At 46.0% G+C, this 23,882-nt stretch overlaps 1 protein-coding gene across 6 annotated transcripts in view; it reads right to left on the bottom strand.

The window, feature by feature from the left end:
* The window catches only part of LOC121443890 (BDNF/NT-3 growth factors receptor-like), a 330,682-nt gene extending 309,147 nt beyond the window's left edge, over positions 1–21,535 (bottom strand). For 2 of the 6 annotated variants that reach the window (XR_005973721.1, XM_041645639.1), the window contains exons 1-2: positions 20,087–20,356; positions 19,155–19,699 (exon numbers count right to left, since the gene is read on the bottom strand). Coding sequence is in view for 5 of the 6 variants with exons in the window: in XM_041645639.1 (XP_041501573.1) it covers positions 19,155–19,366 (212 nt within the window). In the remaining variant the exon portion in view is untranslated. Of the gene's footprint in view, positions 1–19,154; positions 19,700–20,086; positions 20,357–20,633; positions 20,771–21,137; positions 21,231–21,284 lie in introns of those variants that run through there. The other 4 variants (XM_041645640.1, XM_041645641.1, XM_041645642.1 and 1 more) reach the window with 4 other exon arrangements.
* Positions 21,536–23,882: the final 2,347 nt, after the last annotated feature.

Here is a 23,882-nt window from a genome sequence, read left to right as displayed (position 1 = left end):
CTCATCCCTGGGAGTGGGTTGCAAGTTAATGCACCCATTGCAGAAGTCAGTTTCCTCAAAGAATAAAAATAAGATTTCCACATGACCGAGCTCTTCCACCTTCTGGGCATATACTCAAGAGCTTTATATCCTACCAGAGATACTTGTACATCCGTGTTTACTGCAGCTCCATCTAAGATGGCGAGGAAACGGAACAACCTACATGCCCATCAACAGGAGAATGGAGAATGAAAACTTGGCTACATATAAAATGGAATATTATTCAGCTCTGAAGAAAAATAAAATCAGAAAATTTGCAAAAATAAAGAGATAGACTCAGAATGTATAATATCAATTTAAGGCCGCCCAATCTACAAAAGGAAAAGGAAGCTTGTTCTCCCCCAGATGAGGATCCCAGCCTGTGACGTATTGTGCTCGTGTGGTATAGTAGAACACTTGGAAATAACAGTAACAAGGGCGACAAAGGTGACAGGAAGGGTGGAGTGCAGGGAAAAGACACTTGAATCCAAAAGAGGGCGGAAAGGAAATCATTTTTCTGGTTTTAACTCTGTTGTGTTTCTTCTCTTTAGTGGTGAATAAGTGCATCAAACTGCATTTTGACAGTGACTGTGTAAAGTCCAAGGGGAGCTCACAGCTTCAGGATGGCCATTCCAACCACATAGAAGATGCGAAGAGTTGGAGCCTGGGCAAGGGTCTGAGTGCCTTCCTTACCCTGCCTGTGCAATGCTTATAGAAGTTACTGGTTGTAATTATCTACAAAGAGAAGAAAAATGATGAGAAAGGGAGCCTTTCATAGCATTAGGGTTCTCCTAGGATAGAAAGCAAGTAGGGGAGGAGAAGAAGAGTAGAACCCACATCCTGTGCCCATGCTGCCCTTGCTGGGAACGTGGCGGCTCACCATGGGTCACATCCCTGCAGAGTAAGGAGAGGCTCTGCCATGAAGGAGTGTGAGCAGCATGGTGAGCCCACTGCATGCTCTCAGGACACACACCCCATGATGATGCTGTTCTAGAGCATTCTCCCAGCTCAGTACCACAGAGACACCTGTTAAACAAGCTGTCTACAGGCCCTTGGCTCTGGGGCATGGCCTGGGCAGTTCGAAGGTTCTCCCTCTGTGTTCTTTCACCAGGTTCCTCTACCTGAGGTGGAGAGGGGAACAAGGGACAAGAGAAGGCTCTTCCCTGAGTCATATACTCACTTCTTGGCCAGGTAAAAAACATCAGATCTACCTCTGGGGCCTATAGAGGTCTATTTCTTTGTGTCTAACCTCCCCATGGTAAACTGTGCCAAGCGTTTGCAGATCCCTAGCCATGATGGTGTGGAGAGAGGCTCTTCTATGTAGTGTACAGGAAATCACTAGATTTGTTGGTGCATTCTGTGTAAGGTCCCAGGAGTTGTTGAGAGATGGGTAGGGTGGTCCAACTAGGAAAAAAAAACGAAGGTTTTATTTGTGCCTTCCAAGTGGGTTAAAGGTGTGGTAGGAACTGGCCTATCTCATTACCCAGAATCTAGAAAAATAACAAAGAAGACATGCTTAAAATACATTTGTTGACTAGCTAAAACGGGAATTGACAGTCAGGCAGCAGTGATACACATCTTTGATCCCAGCACCCAGGAGGCAGAGGCAGGTGAATCTCGGTGACCTTGAGGCCAGCCTGGTCTACAGAGTGAGTTCCAGGACAGCCAGGGCTACACAGAGGAACCCTGACTTGAAAAAGCTAAAAGAGAGACTGTCCTAGCTTAAACATGCATATATACATATCCTAATATATATATCCTAATATATCCATATTATTACATATCATAATATCCTAATATATACATATATTATTATATATTATACATATATGCATTATATATAAAACATGTGACATTGTATATTGTATCTCCTAATATATACTATTATATATTATCATATAATATATTACATATTGTACTTATATTATATGTTGTACATATATCCTAATATGTACATATGTTATTTTATATCATACACATATGCAGTATATGTACAATGTATTATATGTCCTAATATATAGGTATTATTATATATTATACATATATCCTAATATGTACATATATATCATATGTGTGTTCTAATATATCCATAGGAAAAACACAGCTCAGTCATAAAAATGCCCACCTCTTTTTGAACTGGACATGAATGAATATAAAATGGAATAAACAGAAATACTGGCTCCACCAATTCTAAGGTGGGCTGAGCAAGTGATAAAACCAGCACCGAGGCTCCAGGAGAGAATGTTATTTGTTTGCTTATTTTTTGTTTTGTTTTCTGTCAAGAGAGAAAATCCTCAAATGAATAAATAAGATAACTAAAGAGCTAAATTCCAGAGAGAAGTTTCCTTGACTCACCGTGAGACCTGTGACTCTATCAAAATGATATCAGAGGTCAGCATTACAGTCAGTTTCATAATGATGCCCATTCCTTTTGAAATTCTTAACTTCCCAAACCCATGGGGATTCTAAATATATATAAGTAGATATTTACATGTAAATATATAGCGTTCTATAAACATAAACAAATGGATGTTATTTAACTCACGGAGGAATTATCTGTTTGGATCTTTCAACACCATCTGTTCACCTATAGATCCCTCCACTCTATTTCTAGAAGCTTCCCAATCTCATATGGCAATGATATTATGATCAGTGCTACAAACAACTATAAAAAATTTCTCAGATGCAAAACGGTGTTGATTGCCGCAAATGCAAATGAAGCCCCATGCAACGTCCACAGCATTAGCCTGATGCATCTTGGCTGCAAAGCACAAACACGTACACTATCAGGTAGGGTGTTAATCTGTCCCTAGCAGTGTATAGTTCTGCTCTGAACGTTTGCAGTTCTTGGAGAAAAGTGAACAACCTCTGCCATCTGTGCCATAAGGAGCATAAATCACGTCCGAGCTCTCATTCCAGCATCACCTTACATGTGAAGCCCCATGCGTGCAGCTCAAGGAAAGCTGCAATTAATTGATCCGTGAGGCTCTCTGCTATTGGCTGTTACACGACACAGCAGACACGGCTCTGCATCATCTCACACTTGTGCACTGGATCAAATGTCTTCCCTGCATTCATCTCTGCTCCTTCTGCGTCTCTCTCCATCTGCAGTCCCTTATCCTCCCATCTCGTCCCTGTCATCTTTCTTGTTTAATAAGCGTTCATCTGCCCCCACCAAATCTTGACCTTTTGCCCTTCTGCAATCAATTGGTCTCTTGCCGCACAAAGCTAATAATGTGCATTTTAATTCTGTGAAGATTATTTGCATAAATAAAGACCATAACCTAATGACTTTAGAAAAATCACATCTAGAGATGTACATATTGATGACTAAGAAACCAATTCGAATATTCTTACTTGGAATCCTAAAGTATAGAAGATAGATAGATAGATAGATAGATAGATAGATAGATAGATAGATAGACAGACAGATAGGTGGTAGATGATAGATAGATAGATAGATAGATAGATAGATAGATAGATAATAGATAGATAGATAATAGATAGATAGATAATAGATAGATAGATAGATAAATGATAGAGAAATGAGAAGATAGACAGATAGATAGATGATAGACAGACAGACAGACAGATAGAGATAGGTTATAGATGGATGATACATGAATAGACAGCAGATTAACAAGTGCATCCCCTCCTTTGTGTCCAGCGTGTTAAGAAAGAGCAGAAACAAGATGCACCATCACCACGCGCACAGTTATCATGTACCTTGGCTCACGTAGCTTATACCCTACTAGGGTATATAGCAAGTACACAGCGTGCCCTGGAGATGCCATGTGACCTTCACGTGACTGGGACCCATGACGGTCCTGCAGGAGCAGGGGAGGGTGTGGCCTAAATGTTAGAAGAAATCTGGAGACTTAAAAGATAAGGAGGGATCAGCTAGGAGTAGAAGGCAGGGAACAGGGAGATGCTTCAGGCCATGGGGCAGCCAGTAGGCACTGAGAGTAGGTGAGAAGACAACTTGGTGCAGAAGCAGCAGAGTCGCCGTGTCTCTGTACTAAATACTAAAGGACCGACAATCAAATAGCCAGGCCAGAAAGACGGCACTGAGTCGAGGACACGGAGCTTCTCTGGCTTATAATGGAGATGTTGTGTGCAGGGTAAGGGATAGTGAGGGTTTCATTCTTCTACACGTAGACAGCCACTTTCCCCAGCACTACTTGTAGAAGTAACTCAGTGTGCGAATGATACAGACTTCACACCTGAACCACTGTACCAACCACGATGGAAGAGTCTTCCTCCACATCTTTAAGACTAGGGATGTGACACCTGTGACGTGGTCTACTCTCGTGGCATCAGGCCCAAAAGAAAGACCTCCTTGGTCCCTAGTGATAGATTTTATGTCTTTAGTGGGGGATTCTGAGGCCCTGGACACAGGCCAAGAAGGAAGGGTGTGATCTTCAGGTAGGTATCCCCTGTGGTCCATGGAGACTTTCCTCACTTCACATGTATGAACATAGCGGAGATGTGCCAAGTGAATGCCTGCAAGCTGCCCAGGATATTCCTCAGAGCTGAGGACCTATGGACCAGCTGGTCACTGAGGTTCAAGAGGGGAGACAGATCTAGAACAGGGTAAATAAGGGGTATTGCCCTGGCAAGTTTTGTGTCAACTGACTCAAGATAGAACCACTTGGAAAGAGGAAAGCTCAAATGACAAAATGCCCCTAACATATTGGCCTGTGGGCATTTTTTTCATTGCTATTCACAGGGGAGGGTCAAGTTCACTATGAGAAGTACCACTCCTGGGCTGGTGGTGGGTCTGGGTTCTATAGGAAAGTAGGCTGGGCAAACCATAGGAGCAAGCCAGTAAGCAGCCCTCCTCCATGGTCTTTGCTTCAGTTCCTGCCTCCAGTTTCCACCCTGACTTTTCCTTAGTGATGGACTGTGATGTGCAAGTGTAAGCTAAAATAAACCCTTCCCTCCTCCGAATGCATTTGGTGTGTGGTGTTTATCACTACAATAGAAACCCTAACTAAGACAGGTGTATTTCCTGAGAGTATCCCGTGGGGCTACCAGGCTGTTTAGGCAGCTTCGAAGCAAACAGAGTGGTGCACACAGCTCAGATAGCATTCTAGCTTACACACATTAGGTGAAAACAACCGAGATTCAGTACAGTGGGTACAAACAGACGTATCTGCGTCTGTGCTATGAGCACAGCAGACTATTTCCGGAAGGAGGAACAGACTGAGATGAGAGAGGAGTTGCCTTGGAAAGGGACCGAGAGACCCAAGATTGCAGCACCAGTAGAAGAGAAACCAACGCTTCAGAAGACGCCCGTTCACACTGCTCGCCTTGTTTACAAGGTTCAGTGTTACTTTCTTAAAGTTAATCACCAATCAAATCACATATAACAAAATTAATGCAGTTCAGAGAAAATACATGAAATCACCCTGAGGCACTCAAAGGTTCTGGGACTTTAGAAAGGACAAATGTGCCCATGAGAGTTAGCCCTGGGCAGTGAGTGAAGGAGAGGGGGAGGGAGTATCTGTCAGGGGATCCACCTGGCCATGCCCTGATGGAGATGGAGCCTCCACCAACCTTAGCCTGGTGCTGCCAAACATCTTAACTATACAATTAAATGCTCCGGGCTCTGATTCCAAGATCACTGAGCAAGCTTTCAGCCATAATTTATTCTTCTTTAGAAATAAGCTTGTGTAGAAAGAGATTCTTGTGCTGATCTCTGTGATCTATCTCATGAAATAATCATGTGAACTCTTTATATCGCAATATGACAACCAAGAAGGATGGAGGAGTGGAGGGGGGTGGGGAGACCATCATCTTTAAAAATGAGAGTCCCAGAGAAACTATTAGCAGAAGCATGACAAAAATCAACATTTTGAAAAGGCCAGTGCCACTCCCATGTCCATTCTGGCCTCCAGAGCTACATATGCCTAAAGTGGGTAAGGAGGCAGGCATGCAGGCTAGGGGCTATCACAGTATTGGAAGGAAAAGATGACAGGGATAGAGGCTAAATTGTTTTAAATTAAGTATTTATCAGATATGTGTTTTCCCTCTCAGACTGTAAGCTCCCAAAAGGAGATGAGGTCAGCCTTTCTCAGCACATCCCAAGTATTTAGCACAGCATCTGACACAGGTAAAAGCCCAGTAAATATTTTTAAAAAAGAAGGTGTGGGTAAGGAAAGAGGAAACAAAATGGACAGGAGAGCTAATGAGAAAAGATTATGTTTGTTTAAGAAACATTTGAGTTGACAAGGTTAACTCAAAAAAATCAGTAGTCCTCCTTTACACTGATGATAAATGGACTGAGAAAGAAATCAGAGAAATATCAATCTTCACAATATCCAGAAATAGAATAAAATATCTCAGAGTAACTCTAACCAAACAAGTGGAAGACTTGTATGACAAGAACTTTAAACCTTTGAAGAAAGAAATTGAAGAAGATACCAGAAAATGGAAAGATCTCCCATGCTCTTGGGTAGGTAGAATTAACATAGTAAAAATGGCAATCTTACCAAAAGCAATCTACAGATTCAATGCAATGCCCATCAAAATCCCAGCAAAATTCTTCACAGACCTCAAAAAACCAATACTCAACTTCATATGGAAAAGCAAAAAACTCAGGATAGCCAAAACAATGCTGTACAATAAAGGAACTTCTGGAGGCATCACAATCCCTGACTTCTAACTCTACTACAGAGCTACAGTACTGAAAACAGCCTGGTATTGGCATAAGAACAGATGGGAGGACCAGTGGAACTGAAGCAAAGACCCAGATATCAATCCACACACCTACGAACACCTAACTTTTGACAAAGAAGCAAAAAATACAAAATGGAAAAAAGAAAGCATATTCAACAAATGGTGCTGGCATAACTGGATATCAACATGGAGAAGAATGAAAATAGACCCATATCTATCACCGTGCACAAAACTCAAGTCCAAATCAAAGACCTCAACATAAAGCCAACCATGCAGAACCTCATAAAAGAGAAAGTGGGCACAGGAGACTACTTCCTAATATAACCCCAGTAGCACAGACACTGAGAAAAACAATTAATAAATGGGACCTCCTGAAACCGAGAGGCTTCTGTAAAGCAAAGAACATGGTCAATAAGACAAAACAGCAGCCTACAGAATAGGAGAAGATCTTCACTAACCCCACATCAGACAGAGGGCTGATCTCAAAAATATACAAAGAACTCAAGAAACTGATCATCAAAAGAACAAATAATCCAATAAAAAAAATGGGGTACAGACCTAAACAGAGAACTCTCAATAGAGGAATCTAAAATGGCTGACAGATACTTAAGGAAATGCTCAACAACCTTAGTCATTAGAGAAATGCAAATCAAAACAACTCTGAGATTCCATCTTACACCTGTAAGAATAGCCAAGATCAAAAACACTGATTACAACTTATGCTGGAGAGGTTGCGGGGAAAAGGGAACACTTCTGCATTGCTGGTGGGAATGCAAGCTGGGACAACCCCTTTGGATGTCAGTGTGGCAATTTCTCAGAAAATTAGGAAACAACCTTCCTCAAGACCCAGTAATACCACTTTTGGGTATATATCCAAAGGATGCTCAATCGTGCCACAAGGACATGAGCTCAACTATGTTGATAGCAGCATTGTTCATCATAGCCAAAACCTGGAAACAATCTAAATGCCCCTCAACTGAAGAATAGATAAGAAAAATGTGGTATATTTACACAATGGAATACTACACAGCAGAAAAAAATGACATCTTGAAGTTTGTGGGCAAATGGATGGAACTAGAAAACATCATATCAAGTGAGGTAACCCAGACCCAGAAAGGCAAATATCATATTTACCCACTTATAAGTGGCTTTTAGACATAAAACAAAGAAAAACAAGCCTACAATTCACAATCTCAGAGAACCTAGACAGCAAAGAGGACCCTAAGAGAAACATACATGGATCTAATCTACATGGGAAGTAGAAAAAGACAAGATTTCCTGAGTAAATTGGGAGCATGGGGACCTTTGGAGCGGGTAAAAGAAGAGGGGGGAGGAAGGGAGGGAAGCAGAGAAAAATATATAGCTCAATAAAAACAATAAAAAAAGAAAAAAACAAAAGGAATTAAGCTGAAAAAAAGGGAAAGAAATGCTTGAGTTGAGCTGATAAAAGAATGACTACAGGAATGTAAAGGAAGAGAGACCCAGGTTTCTGGCCTGTGATCCCAAGTGGGTGTGGCATCATCTGTCAAGGGTAGGGGACCCTGCAGATGGTTTAGGGACACTGACCATGAATTTAATTTGTAAGTGCTGAGTGCCATACACTATTGCATATCCAGAGGGAGTGTTCAGTAACACTGAGCTCACAGACCCAAAGATGATCACTGAAAGTTCGTGAGAACGTGGATGAGATTTCATTAGCATGAAGAAGGCAGCCGATGCTGTGCCTGAGGATGGAGCACCCCAGGAACAGACGCATCTGTGGTCAAAACTTCAGGGATATCAACTTTTAATGGAGAACTAGAAGATGAATCCACAAGAAAGGCCCAAGGGCAGCAGCTAGAGATAGAACACCATGTGACCCATGACCCAGGGGAAAAGTGTTTCAAGAAGGAAATGGCAACAAAGCCATGTTCTTCTAGGATGTCCCCAGATCAGGGCAGAGTGTTACAGTTTAAGAATTTCCATCAGGAAGGTTGTGGAGAGGGCAGGGGTGGAGAGACACATATGACAGCAGATTAGATCAGTTTTGAGATCCAACTTTGGTGGGGCAGGATTCTTAGCATGTTTAGCTGCACTATACTGTCCCCAACAACACCTGGGGAGACTCTTTAGCCCTAATAAAAGAGTTTAATGAGCGGGAAGCTATGATTTGATCCTTGTTGATGTGGTGTCCTCCATCATCATCCTCACAGAAGGTAACCAAAGAGACAAGTGAGCTAGGAACACTCCAAAGCCTCATCCACAGTAGACCAGACGTGTCAAAAATGCCGTCAATAAACATAGAGCAGCGAGATTAGATATCAACACTTGAGCTAGCTAGAGTAAGCACTCAAAATTCAGGACGATGGTACATGTTCAGTCAGAATGTTATCTCTCTCTGGGAGGGGTCAGAGGATCCCAATTATCTTGGTGAGGATCCACAGGAAGGATACTGTCCAGTGCAACAGAGAGCTGACTTGAGGGTGACTTGGAGAAAGCCTACACAACAGAATCCTGTTACCTAGCCACCCACAGTACCACAACAGGCTCTGTTAAATAAGAAGGAGAACCCAAAGAAAAACATATAGGCATCCTCCTGAATATTAACCTTCATCAGGCGATGAAAGGAGACAGAGAAAGAGACCCACATTGGAGCACCGGACAAAAATCTCAAGGTCCAAATCAGGAGCAAAAGGAGAGAGAGCACGAGCAAGGAACTCAGGACCGCGAGGGGTGCACCCACACACTGAGACAATGGGGATGTTCTATCGGGAACTCACCAAGGCCAGCTGGCCTGGGTCTGAAAAAGACTGGGATAAAACCGGACTCGCTGAACATAGCGGACAATGAGGACTACTGAGAACTCAAGAACAATGGCAATGGGTTTTTGATCCTACTGCACGTACTGGCTTTCTGGGAGCCTAGGCAGTTTGGATGCTCACCTTACTAGACCTGGATGGAGGTGGGTGGTCCTTGGACTTCCCACAGGGCAGGGAACCCTGATTGCTCTTTGGGCTGACGAGGGAGGGGAACTTGATTGGGGGAGGGGGAGGGAAATGGGAGGCGGTGACGGGGAAGAGACAGAAATCTTTAATAAATAAATAAATAAAAATAAAAAGACTAAATATCAGAACAAGAAAAGGAAGTGCCGGTGTATGACTGACAGATCAGAAGCAAGAGTCTTTTAGGGGTTATCATCCATCTAAGTCCCTACTTCTAGGTTCAACATTGAAGCTGTTAAGAGTCAGATGGTCACAGCATCCCAAACCCAATGTTGCTTTGATGAACCCAGGATTCTGAAGGGTCCAGACCATCTCACTCCCTCTTATAGTTTCAACATGCCTTGGAGGTTGCTTTCTCTGCTGTAACAAACACACCTGAGGCTGAGCAGATTTTGTTTGCAGTTCTCCAAAGCCAAGTGCTTGGCAAAAGTGACTGCATGGTCTCATGACGGCCATGCAGAACAGAACTGGAGGAGACATGGGGACATGTCTTACAGCAACCCACTTTCATTGTAATGAAAACAAGGAAACATGCCACCTGACTCACTCCCCCAACCAGAGTACCTCCAAAAACCCTCAGTTCATTCGTGAGCTACAGGCCCCATGGTCTATTCAGCTCTCACTAGGTTCTGCCTCTAAGACCCCACCGATTCTCTATAACATACATGGGGACTGAGGTTCCAGCACAAGGACCCTTGAGGTCAGACCTCATGCAAAGGTTGTCAAAATCCAAATACCATCTTCCTGTAGAGGGCTCCTTCTACTTAGACCAGGCTCTGTTACCCATTTTCTGTGTTAACTTCTTTCAGCCCAAGTCCAGCTGGAAGAATGGTGATCTTCTATGCAGGAAGAGCGACAAAGCAAGATTCCTCCCAATCCATTAGCATTTGCCACCAGATCCCCACTGTGTGTGTGTGTGTGTGTGTGTGTGTGTGTGTGTGTGTGTGTCTGTCTGTCTGTCTGTCTATCTGTGTCGTTCTTTCTGTGTCCTGGGAACATGAGGAGGGGATGAAAAGTACCACAGACATAAGAAGGAGTTGCAAAGCCACAAAGGAACGTGCCAAAGCACCCAGGTGTTCTTGTCAGCTTGGACTGCTACAGAGTGTGAGCGAATAAGTCATTTTTGACAGCAGAAGTTTATTGCTCATAGTCTGAAGGCTGGCAAGGCCAAGAGCAAGGTCCCAGCAGATGCTGTGTCTAATGGGGCCTATTTATCACATGTGGCACCTTCTATATGTGTCTTCACATTGTAGAGAGAACAGCTGAGCTCTCAAAAGTCTCTTTCGAAACGGTGCTCATTCTGTTCACAAAGGGTCTGCCACCTCCTGGCATCACTGTTTCAGGGATTCAATGTCAACATATAAATCTAGGGGTGGGCATAAGCATCCAGTCATAGGACAAGGGATACGAAACCTCCTGTGGCACCAGAGAGGAGGTCCTCAGACACCTTTGAAGTGACACTGGATCCAACTGAACAGTAACTGCGGTTGGTTGGCTTGTTTGGGGTTTTCTCTTCGGTTGACTGGTTGTGTGGGTGGGGGAATTTAGGCAGTTTGTCGATGGGCTGGGCAGTTGGATGGGTGGGTGGCTGGTTGGGTGGGTGGCTGTGTGGTTGTGTGGGTGGGGGTGATTGAGGCAGATTGTCGGTGGACTGGGTAGTTGGATAGGTGGGTGGCTGGTTGGGTGGGTGGTTGTGTGGGGGGGGGGGATTTAGGCAGTTTGTCAGTGGGCTGGGTAATTGGATGGGTGGGTGGCTGGTTGGGTGGGTGGTTGTGTGGGGGGGGGGATTTAGGCAGTTTGTCAGTGGGCTGGGCAGTTGGATGGGTGGGTGGCTGGTTGGGCGGGTGGCTGTGTGGTTGTGTGGTTATTTAGGCAGTTTGTTGGTGGGTGGGGTGGTTCCTGGGTGTTTTGTGGTACTGGTGATTGAGCCTAGAGCCTTGACACACAAGGTGTGCCTTCTATCATGGAGCCATTTCCTCAACCGAGTCTGTTTGTTTTGGAGAGAGGTGCTTGGTTGTGTTTTATTTTTATTTTTTAATCATACCATGCCAGGGAATTTAAAGGTCACCATGTCAAGCTCTCTTGCTCACATATAACAAATGAGTAAGGCAACTTCAGCAAAGAATGCGGCCTGTGTACAGCAAGCAAGCATCACATTCGGCTGTGATACCGAATGCGGCCTGTGCACAGCGAGCAAGAGTCACATTTGGCTGTGATACCCCTCTCACAGCAAGGGACTCTGGGGTCCATGAAGTAGAAACAAACCCTGTAGCAATAGGCTTTTGAAATATTTTCATTTTGAAATATTTTCATTTAAATATTGATAATTTAAATATTCATTTATTTACTTATTTGTGCTTGTGTACAGACATGTGCGTGTAACTGTATGTGTATATGTGCTTGTGTGTGTGTGAAGTTCAGAGGACAGCTGGCAGGAGACAGTTCTATCCATGGTCTTAGGGATCAAACTCAGGACCTCAGGCGTGGTGGCAAGTCACCTTACCTACTGAGCCATCTTGCTCTCTCATCCTTTTAAAAACATTTTTTTTCTGATCTTACCCTTTAAAATTGCACTGTAATTCACAAGTCATGTGAAAAGGCAAATCCCAGCATCCTTTGCTTCAGATCAGTCTCTGTTTGTGTTGAACAATCATCAGAGACACAGAAAAGAAACTAACATTTACAAACTCTGCTCGGAGATGCCCCGCCAGGTCATGGGCAAGCCAATAGGGCAATGATTGAAATGAAATTAAAAGAGTAACTTAATGCAGCTAACCTTCCATTGCCAGGAGTTTCATAAACCACTATAACTCAACCTGAAGGACCACACAGAGCCCATGTTTAGCAGAGATTTACCTAGGCATAGTCACAGGGTGCTACGCGAATATCATTGGGGTGTACGGGTATGCACAAAGACTGCAGGAAAGGTTGGGGATCTAACAGCTAAGTGACCTTTATTTGACATAGAAAAGGAACTCTAAATAGAGTGTAATTAACAGTCTTATTCCCTATATAAGAATATTCAAAATTATTGAAGTCACCTAAATAATGTATCTCTTAACAGACTGCAAAGAAGCTAAATGAAAGAGGGGGTGCGAGGGGAGAATGGGGAGAAATATAGGTCGACCCCTTCCCCCACCATGGCGCCATGAACATTTATTCAAATCTCCAGAAATCTTTTGCCTGAGTTCTGAAAACCAAATCCAGGCAACTGCAGTTGAAGAGACTGAGGCCTGGGGTTCACTGGGGTTCCATCCCTAACTACGCCCTACTCCATCAAAGCACTGGGCAGACAGGTGAGTCTGGCAGCCCCTCATAGACCGTCAAAGTCCTCACCTACTTCAGGGCGAGAGCCCATCAGCTCCATCTCAGGTAACATCCCATGGGAAACCTGAGCCCTGTCTTAGAGGAGTTTTCTCACTGGAGCGTTCTGATGTGACAACATGAAGGAGAGCAGCTAAGTGGACCCTGAGGTTTGCTCAGTGGCTGGGCTGTGGAGCTGGGTCTGCTGTCTTAGAGCATTGGGAAAGACAGGTGGAAGACAGGTCAGGGAAGGAGAAATCAGTACTCTCGGGCCACAGGTCTGTCATGGGAGCTAGCAGACTATATAAAGGGCTGCCGGCCCCGACTGTGACAAAGATGTCTTTCTGTTCTGGGTTCTGTGCTACTCTCCGGTATCAGCCCACCACACCGGTCCATTTGGCATTCCTCATCTGGGCCAAGTCATGAGGACTTTTCTTTGTAGCCCCATTTTGTGAAGAGCTGTGTAATAAAGGGGACTGTATATGCAGCTATGCTTTCTCCAGTGTAAGTTCAACACAAAAAGGCATGTCTTCCCATGCGAAGGTAGAGTCATTGCTTTGGAATCTGTAATGGCCCGAGCCTCTTTAATTACATTATCTCACATAGAATGTGTTTGTGCAGAAAAAGCCACCCCAAGCTTGTCTTCCCATTGCTAAAAATTCTCTAACAGTGACCTGGAATTAGGCCTCTGTCTGAAGACAAAGAACTGAGGAGTGGTCCCCAGTAGAGAGGCCACAATGCTGGCTTGGATGCAAGGAGACAGAACTTCTTATTCCTGCAAGACAGTAGGGATTTTGCAAAAAGGGGAATGGAGGCTCTAGGGCCCCTTCTCCTCCTGTGGTCTTGATGTGAAGCAGCCTTTCTGAACCCTGGCCATGCCTCCCCGTCTCATTAGACCAGCACCGCCATGCCAGGTTAGCAGCTCACATTTTAAATATTTATTTATTTATTATGTATACAATATTCTGTCTGTGTGTGTGTGTGTGCAGGCCAGAAGAGGGCACCAAACCTCATTACAGATGGTTGTGAGCTACCATGTGGTTGCTGGGAATTGAACTCATGACCTTTGGAAGAGCAGGCAATGCTCTTAACCACTGAGCCATCTCTCCAGCCCCCAGCAGCTCACATTTTAAAAGACATAGTTTTGGGAAATTCAGAACAAGACAGGCCCATGCCACACTCTGACATAAAGATTTTCAGAGAGTCACCAGGCACCCTCTTCTTCTACTGCTGATGCCAGGACTGTAGTCCCCGGGCCCTAGCTGAAGCTTCCGGGAGCTGTAAAGTCAGGAGAAGCTTGTCTGAGCATTAAAAGCAAAACTCTCCACTTACAAGGAGGCCAGAGTCCTCAAGACAGGATAACCAGGTAGTAAAGTCTGGGGTGGGACCCCAAAAGTCACACTTCCTGTCTCTATGACACCTGCAGAAAGAACTTAGTGTCCGCACGCTGTCTCTCTTCGGAGAGAAGTGATAACTTCGGGAATATTCGTGCACTCATCTCCAGATCAATATTTATGATTTCCCAATCTCTCGAACACTCTAGAGAGTGTAGTAAGTGGTGGGGGGAATCCTGATGGTGTGGGATCTTTGCCTTTTTAATGGAGATCGACCAGCAATCAAACGTGGGGCTAAAATTATCAGGCTGCCTTCATGCTCGGGTCTCTGCCATGTGGGGCAGCAGGCTGAGATTTGTATTTTAAAATAGCTTGACAAAGTAGATCATGAAAAATGACCAAGCAACTAGAATCTATGGTTCTAGGCTCTTTTGTGCTCTCTCTCCCTCCCTTTCCCTCTCTCTGTTTCTCTCTCTCTCCCTCACCCCACATACTCACATGCACATACAGGCCAAACAAAAATTCTGCCATCTATAAATAATATCTTCTATCCTGTATCCCCTTACTAATTTACAGTCATCAAGAGGAACTAGATATTGACATTGCTTAAAGGGATGGCAGATACAATGCCATATTCTACTTCATGGCTTTTGTTTACAAGAAACATTCCAGCAATGAAGAAGAACCAAGGTGGCCTAAAGATGATGGCAGTATATGGTCCCCAGTAAAGGTTGATAATATTGTTCTCCTTAATATATAAGCAATAAGTTCAAACCAGGGAAATGGCTTGCTACTTAATGCAAAAAAAAAAAAATATCTCAGAGATCAAATGGATTCTCCCTAAGGGGAAAGAGGCTCAACCATCAGCTGCTCAGCCAACTCTTCACCCTAGTCAACAACTCTGAAAGAGATGCAACGAAAGGTTTATGGGCTGGAAGCAGCAAATGACCTTAAACAGACCTACAGGCAGCTTGAGGGAGCTAGGATCACTTTGCTTCAACCTCCTACCCCTTGCTTGTAACAATATATAAGCCAGCTCTTCTCTTGACTCCAGGCACTCTGAATTCCCATAAGGAAGTATCACTTTTCAGAGAAGAAAATCAAACACATTTTCCTGGACATCCAATGATGGGAGGTGGGAGAGAGTCGGGTCACAAGGGTCACGGGGCCTTTTACCCAGCACAACAGAACGGGATTGAAGGTGTGAAACTCAAAAGACTCCAAACAGTTGTGCTGAGCCAAGGGATGGACACACCTCCACTATGTGGACAGCAAGGTTTCACCTCCGGCTTGCAGACTGTCTTAGAAATGAATAAGTTTGCAGTTATCAAAAAAGCCCAGTGTGACTTGTGCAACCACACTCTAAACGAAACACTGAAAAACTGAGTCCCGAAGTTCTAGAATCATCAGTGGAGGAGCTGCCGAGTGGATACCACATTGATGTCTTTGGCTGAATTTTTGAGAATGCCAGGATGTTTTAAACACAATTAATTGCAATAGCAAAGCTTATTAAGGTATACCAGGGCCAAAATCAATGTATTAATGGCACAGCATTCCTGTGCTTAACCAGGCGATGGTAAAATGCACATAGACGGGCTGGCAATAGAAGCTGTGAATTCTACTTATGTTGTGCTAGGAGAAAGGAATATTAGACTTGGTTCAAATCATTGCTCCCAGTTCAGAGAATACCACTCAAGAAGTCCGGAAAAGGATCCCTACTGGCCACCATAAACACATGCCATGTTAAAACGCATGGCTCCCACAATGTGGATTGCTGAATGCTATGGACCTGGACATTGAAAAACAAAAGTTTACCAAGGTAAACTGGTTTTAGCTGTAAATTAAGATGGCAAGCTTAACTGTGCCTTTTACCTAACACTTGGATGAGACTTAACATTGCCCTTTGCAATTCACGTGGGCATTTGACACAATGTTGACAGAATACAGAATTGTCCCCGGCCACAATGTGGAAACCTAGATGGCCATAATCCCAGCAACACTGCACTGACATGTGACATCACTACTGTTTGAAAAGTGAATTTAGCACCACCGTGGTATTAACCGTGTACAGACATCAGTAGCTGCCACTTGGCAATGGGACGCAGAGCATACGTTACTGATCCTCACAAAGAAATACGGATCTAGGCAGATGAGCTCAGCTGAGAAAGAATGTCACAGACATGCTGTGACACCAAGATTTCTAATAAAATAGGTTCAAACAATGGCTCTGACATCATAGAGTCGAGCTGACTTCAACTCTGAACAAACACGGCGTCCTACCTGTTAGCTAATCTATGCGTATATTTTCAAAATATTCTGACATTTCTCTAGAGAGAACCCTACAGGGCACACACCATGGTTGAAAATACAGACACTAAAAAGGACACATTATCTTTCAATATATGTAGTCAGCTGTTGCTTTAGCAAGTTGTGAAGGCAGATTACAGGTATCATTCCCGTTTTCAAAGGCCAGAAACACGTAACTTTAGGGATAGGCTGGTAAACTCAAGTGCTGGCCCAGACTATATTAGGGATAGTGCTGGACCAAATTACAAAGTCTTTAAAGCATGCAATTCAGTTCCAACTTTAGCTAGTATCCTCTGGCCGAGTTGTTCAAACAAATGCTCTCGTGTAAGAAAGGGCACACAGATGTGCTGTATTAAGGCTGAGGATGAAACTAAGTCAACTCCTGATACTGAGTTCAAAATAATTGGTCCTTTCCAAAGAAGTATTGCGGTACATTTTACAGAAGAAGATGCTCAGTGTGCCATAGGTAGGTGCAAGCACCACGGAGGGGATAAGTAGACCTTGTGGCTCCTCAGCCTGATGGGTTTCACCAGCCTTCTCCTGCATCCTGAATCCTCAGCCACACACAGTTCTCAGTCCCCTACCAATGGGTTTTCAAACCGGAGGGAGAAACATCAGACTAGATTAGGAACCGGGGTATCACCATAGAATGAATGACTGTGGCTTTAGTAAATATTAAAAAAAAAAAAAAGGAAGCTGCCTTCGCATAGAAAAGGAGTAACATCATCCAGAAGAAAGAAACCTAGAATGCTCCATCCAAACTGTTGATTTCATGTGCTCATCAGGCAGAAAGCTCTGGAAAGTTGACAGTAGTGCTCTTTTAACTTAGAGATACTTTTCTTTCTTTCTTTAACTTAGAGATACTTTTCTTTCTTTCTTTTTTCAAGCTTAAAATGTTAGTGTAAACAACTGACTTGAAAATCAAGCACTATGTCTCAATTCTCTCCTCATTCAATGTCTATCATCGAATTTTTAAAAAGCTACAGTATTCAGCTGTGTAAATGTACCTTCTTGGTCTCCCAGCACCAGAAATGCTGTAAGTTCCACAAGGCCCCTCCATCTAACCGACATCTGCCTTCGGAAAGGCAAGGGTTCTGAGAAAGGCCACAGGCTCTTCAGACAAGCCCAGCCTTGGGCAGGCTTTGCTGGGGCCATACCCACCCTACGCTCCCACTGGGATGCTGGAATTGTCAAAGACTGGGAACCCAGCCCCTGGACTCAGCTGTTCACTGATCGGGCTCAGCTATGCCAGGCCTGCACACTCCACTCTGCTGTCATTTCCTTCCACCCGAGTTCTAAAGCGTTGTCACCTTCAGCAGAACAGCAAAATTAGAAAGGACTCTAGCTTACATTAAAAAAACCAAAACAGGTTATCCTATGCCTTTGGCATTGGCAGACGCGTTGGCAGAAAACACTGTTGTACATTGGGGGGAGGGGGTGCATGCGCACTCGCCAACCGGAAGGCCACAGCCCAAGCCCTACTTTCAGGGCTGCCTTTCTCAGTCTCAAACACTGTGACGATCACCCAGGAAACTTAGCTTTATAATCCGCTACCCAGATGAATAAAACCTTGTGTTCATGAGACATAAAATGCCAAAACTGCTGGGAGAGGGAACGCAGGTGACCTCGGAATCAGGAGAAAGGAATGTTGAGCTCCTGCTTGGAGTGTATTTGTCACAAGACATCCAACAGAAAGAAAAGAAATACATGTCTCTGCTTCTCCATCAAGCTGGGACAAACTGTAACCTTTCTAGGGACAGGAAGATCTGAGGCTAAAGCTACCATCCATTAGAGTACACACGGCTTTGCCTTGCCATCCCGTCTAGTCCTAGAGAATTATTCAACGGGCAATTAAGATTTATAATCCAAATGGTCTCAAAATCATATCTCTGAGAAGTCAAGTCCAAATTAAATCAGCCCAGGCTTTTAGGTTCCCATGATCACATTTTCTCTTTTGAGCGAGTGCTTTTCGACACTCAGAACTTCTCCTCTTTCGGCGCATCCTCAGAGCGTCCCTGCAAGCAATCACCCCAGCAAAATCAGATAGATGATCCCAAAAGGGGAAGTGGTCAAACCCCAAAGCTTAGGAAAAGGCGTCAAGGAAGAGAGCCTCATTTCCTTCCACCGGTTTCTGAAAGTCCATGATTTTAGCCTCCTTTCTGGTAAATATTGCTGAAACTAACACAGCACACACAGTATTTGACCAAACAAGAATGTTCCACTATAATTCTCATGTATGGACAGCCAAACACACACCCTTCAGAACTTTGCAATGAGATGCACGTGGAGACAGAATATACATGCATTTATGGTTATATTTCTCTATATATGGAATCTTAGTGTCGCTCTTCACCAGCTGGTATAAACCAGTGAACCGGACAGGTAACTGACAAATGCTATCCCTGTGGTCTCTCGTCTTACAATGCTTGGGAAGGCATCCACACCGGGGGGGGGGGGGGGGGGGGGGGGTATATACCTGCCTAAGCCCTGAAGTGGAGGACAGAAAGAAGAAAAAGTACACGGAACTCACATTTCAGTGATGTTCTCCGGGTCGACACTGTTAGGTTCCAACCTTGGAAACGCCACGATGCCAGGAGAAGGCTCCGTACACCAGATCCTAGAGGCACTGCATTTGCAGGACATGGGGCAGGCGAGAGAGGCCCTCCAGAAGCCCACAGCCAGCCAACATAAGCCCCAGAGCCGCGCCATGGCGGGTCCATGCCACCTCGGCCAGGGCGACATCCCTCGCCGCCAGTGCCAATCAGTCCGGAGTGCTTGTCCCTACGCTGAGCCTGGCGTCCCCCGCCGGAGGGGGGAGGCCTTTCCTGCGCCCTCTTGCTGCTCGGTGCCGGTGGCCTCCCGTGGAGTGGAGTGTACCAGAGATTGAGCCTGTCTGGGTTGAGCAGGTTGGCGCAGGCCAAAGGGTTCACAGTGGCCGGGACATCGCGGGCCGCTGCTCCAAGCCACAGGGCGGCTGCATGGTCCTACACGCCAGGCACCACACGGTGGATCTCCCTGGACTCTTTGGGTCGCAGAACCGCTAAACCGGCACGGATATCGGTGCGCACCTCAGGGCTGGAGGACAAACAGACAGGGATGAGACCAAGCTTAGTGATTACACACCATCAACTGGGACACAGTCCGTCCGCGCTCTCCTCACCCCCACCAGACCCAAGCCTGTAGAATGGATGTTTAAGTGCCCAGCTCCCGCCCCGGAATCAACTTGCCCCGCGGTGGCCCCCCAGTGTGCCCGCCCTCCCTCCAAGCCTGAAGCCGAGGCAGGAGAGGTCGGGAAAGGGTCTTTGAGAGCAGATCCCATGGCACAGGCCAAGCCAAGGACCCTCTAAAGAGGACTCGGAGCCTGCAGCGGCGACGGGGCCCCAATGATGCTGCAGAATCCTCCCCGGCCGCTGGGCGCGGGAAGGGGGGGGGGGAGCGGGCAGGTGGCGTGGCACGTCCCACCTGGGGAGCAACTGCGGCAGAGGGACAGTGCCGGCCGAGGCCACGGAGGACTGTCCGTGAGGCTCACCCGGCCTCCGGCCCCAAGCGCAGGGATCAGAGCGCAGCAGCAACAGCAGCAGCAGCAGCAGCAACTGGGCTCTAACCCGCTGCCGCCGCCGCCTCTGCTACTGCTGGCGAAGTGACGTGAGGGCTGACGCAGAGCAGGGGCAGAAACTCCAGAAAATTAGTATGAAATCCAAAAACACACACGCACGCACACACACACACACACACACACACACACGAATAGCATAGCACCCTCCAGACAAAAGCAAGGCGGAGGGGAGGGAATCTGGGGACGAGCAGGGAGGAGGAGGCTTGGTGCTAGCGGCTAGGCGCAGACAGCAGCATGTGGGAGTTCACACTCGCGCGCACGCACACACCTTGGCGGGATAGTTGTGCGGGTGTGCATGTGTGCGTGTGTGCGTGCGTGCACGCGTATGTGTGTTGTGTATGGTGTGTGTGTGTGTGTGTGTGTGTGTGTGTGTGTCCCTTTAGACCCAGGTACCTCTGAAACGCAGCGTTGCGCCGCTGGATGCTTCCTTGATCCCTAATTCTTACATCTCTTCCATACCGCAGTAGAGGCTAGCTCCCGGTTTTTGAAATGGAAGCCAGTCTTGGTTAGGCTCTGAAAAATGCGCTGATTCTTATTGTAGGAATCCTGCCTTTCCCTCTCCCTCCCCGCTGCGTTCTCCTTTCCCACCCTGCTCAAAAGGGAAAGCAAGCTAGTCCCAAAATATAGAAAAGGCAAGCTACACCCCCCACACGAAAATAAATATATAATGAGGTGCGTTGGCAACCAAGGACCGGTGCCCGGTTCCGGACCACCTATTTAGGGGTGGGTGGTTCCAAAGCTCTCCCTGACGGGATTTTTGCCTAAAGAACGGAGCCTGCAGACACAAGTGTAGCTCTGACGGGCCTTTCTCCAGCCATTTGCGCCATAGAAAGAGCCCAGCATGGGGAAGGGAGCGCGCCTGCCGTGCAGCGGGTTCCCCAAATGCTCTGCACCGACCCTGGCCTGTGGAGTAGGCGGCTCCGCGTCATCTTCTCTTATTCCTTAACCTGGCAGGATGCAGCCATTCGAAGATCACAGCTTCATTCCCCACGACACCCACCCCCACGCGGGGCACCCAAGCCCCAGTTCCCTGCCCGGCCGTACCTTGCGCGTGTTCATGTGCGCGCGCGCATGTGCGCGAACGTGTACCCTGAGCCCGCGCTGCCCCCAGCAGGATGTGCTTCCAGCTATCAAGAGGCCGGGCTCTGGCAGCGCCCTGGAGTCTCACTGGGGACACTTGAGGCGATTCCGGAGGGTCGAGTGACAAACCGTAACTGCTGTGCGGGTGCAATTAAATGACCGCCATGGGCCATTCGCAAGCCAGGTCTGAGCCTCTTCTCACCATTTGCGGCTCTGAATGCCTGCATATCCGCAGTCATTTAAAAGGGAATCCGGTAGATGCGCCGCAGTGCCTGACACTTCCGAGGGCTCTGGTGCCACCGCGCGGGGAGAAGAAGCCCAGCACACTCAGATGCAAAGGTCCAGTAACACAATCCCAATGCCACGCTCTCACCAGGAACTGCGCTTCAGGCATGCTCCAGCACCAGATGCGCAACTGCCGCGCTGAGTGCACGTTACTGTCCAGATAGTGCGCCTCTCACCCGACTCAGTCAATCTCCTGCCTCGGAAGTCCTCCACGCAACAAAAGACTATGTGCTGGAGTCCAGTTCAAGACATGAGAATGGTCACCTATCTGCCAGCAAAGACCAGGAATGAGACGGATGGAGGAATCAGAGAAGTCAGGGTAAATGTTTGGGTCTCTGCACAATCTTAAGACCACTAGGAAATTAAACCCATCTAGAAGGGTTTTTCTTCTAGATGCTACAACACTTAAATGCCTGGCCGAAGCCTGGAGCAAAAGTCAGCAAGTCAGCTCACCCCTTCACTGAGCCCTGATACATGTGGAGGTTGCACCACCGAGCTTCAGGTCACTACGCACTTCTGCCTGCGACCCTTGTTGCTGTGGCACAGAAACTGAAGGAAGGCAGAAAGGTCTTTGCCCAGCAGACACAGTGAAACCCTGCTGCCCTGTACTGCCAATGTCCTTTTGGGAAGATGTGTGTGTACATATATACACTTGTGTGTGTGTGTATGTATATATATATTATACATATGAGTATACACACATATACATATACATATGTGGGCTAGCCGACCATGGCACAGTCGGAGGAAAACATGTAGAAGTCTGTTCTCCCCTTCCTTGTCTGTCCTGGGATCAAACACAGCAGATCAGGCTGGGTTACTCACTGAGCCATCTTAACTTCCCATTGCCCACGCCTTTGGGTTGGAGAAGCCCTAAGGACGTTGTGGACAGGAAGGAGTAGCCCCTCCCTGTCTCAGGCCTATCTCACTCCTGCTTTTCTCAGACAACTCCCGTAGTGATGCCCCATAGTGACTGCAGTATTGATGCAGCACCCAGGGGTCTCAGTGTCCCTGTGGTTTATAGACAGAAGGGGTCTAATGAATGTTGGAATATCCGCAGATTCGTAGACCACCTGTGCAGTACTGCTACACTGGGAGTGTTAGACTATCCAGCTTCCTGCCCGTGTCCCCTGTACCAGTGTCTTGGTGCGCAGTGCTCTGTCCTCGAAACAGATTTATGAAAACTGCTTAGAGGTGGGGATGCTATCATTTTTATTCATTGACCTAGCTCCAGATCACAGTGGGGGTGTGCTTAATGTGTGCTTAATGGCAAACAAAATAAACTGAGTTTGAAACATGCCTTACCTAACCTCTAACGTAGTCAGCCGTCCGCGTTAAGCCTTCCTGGACATTGTCCCTCTCGCCCTGTAGTCCTGTGCTCTGAGTTTCCGTAGTCCTTCTAAAAACCTTACTCTCTACCTCCTCTAGTAACCAGATATGTTCTTCACTGGGTCAGGAAGGGCCCCTCCTCCATTCGCCGTGGTGGCTTAGCACACCATAGACAATATCAGGACACACAGATAACTGATAACTCCATTTTAGCTTACAGACTTAAAAATCTATATCAACTCTGAGACCTGAAAGCTCTTACACAGAGACCATTCCAAGGAGCCCCCAGACCTTGGCTTTTGAGGACATAATAAACATTTTAGGTGGATCATGTGACATAAAGATTGTTTTCCCTGGGCCCCTTCAGTGAAGAGACAGGTTGGTGCAGATCCTGCCTGAGCTGAACTATGGTGTCTTCCCACATCTGTCCAGACACAGATGGTGAGCTAGGGTAGAAATGCAGGTTCATCACAACCCAGTGCAGTACATACAAACAGCGTGCCTTTAAAGTTACATACACACACACAACTTGCCCTGAGTACATGAAGTTACATACATAAAATAAACATACTTTTTCTTTTCTGACATTTTGTTTTATAGTACTTATGATAATCTAGTAAATTGATTCTAACATCAAATACTGGGTTGTAAAAGTCACAAAATGCTACCAACTTGTGTTTCTGACTGAGGATCAAATTCCAAATCAAACAACTAACTAAATATATGTATAAAATAACTTTTCTTTTTTTAAGAAAATGGACACCAGACAACAAAATGAAGGCTACAGCAAAGCCTAACTCCCTTAATTTAGGAGACAAAACTCAGAGTTAGGGGAAATTAAGGAAAGCAGAGCACTCAGGATGGAGTAGATGTGTGGAAAGCCAAGAACTCTCGATCCTGATTAGCATTTTCAGAGGATGGAGCTACTTGTCATGGGGTTGGGGGGAG

This window comes from Microtus oregoni, unplaced genomic scaffold, assembly GCF_018167655.1.
Source record: "Microtus oregoni isolate MIOR12 unplaced genomic scaffold, Mior012 000114F_ref0000099, whole genome shotgun sequence".
Classification (NCBI taxonomy): Eukaryota; Metazoa; Chordata; class Mammalia; order Rodentia; family Cricetidae; genus Microtus; species Microtus oregoni.
Note: the sequence above shows the minus strand (reverse complement) of the source record. Positions and strands in the feature narration are given on the sequence as shown.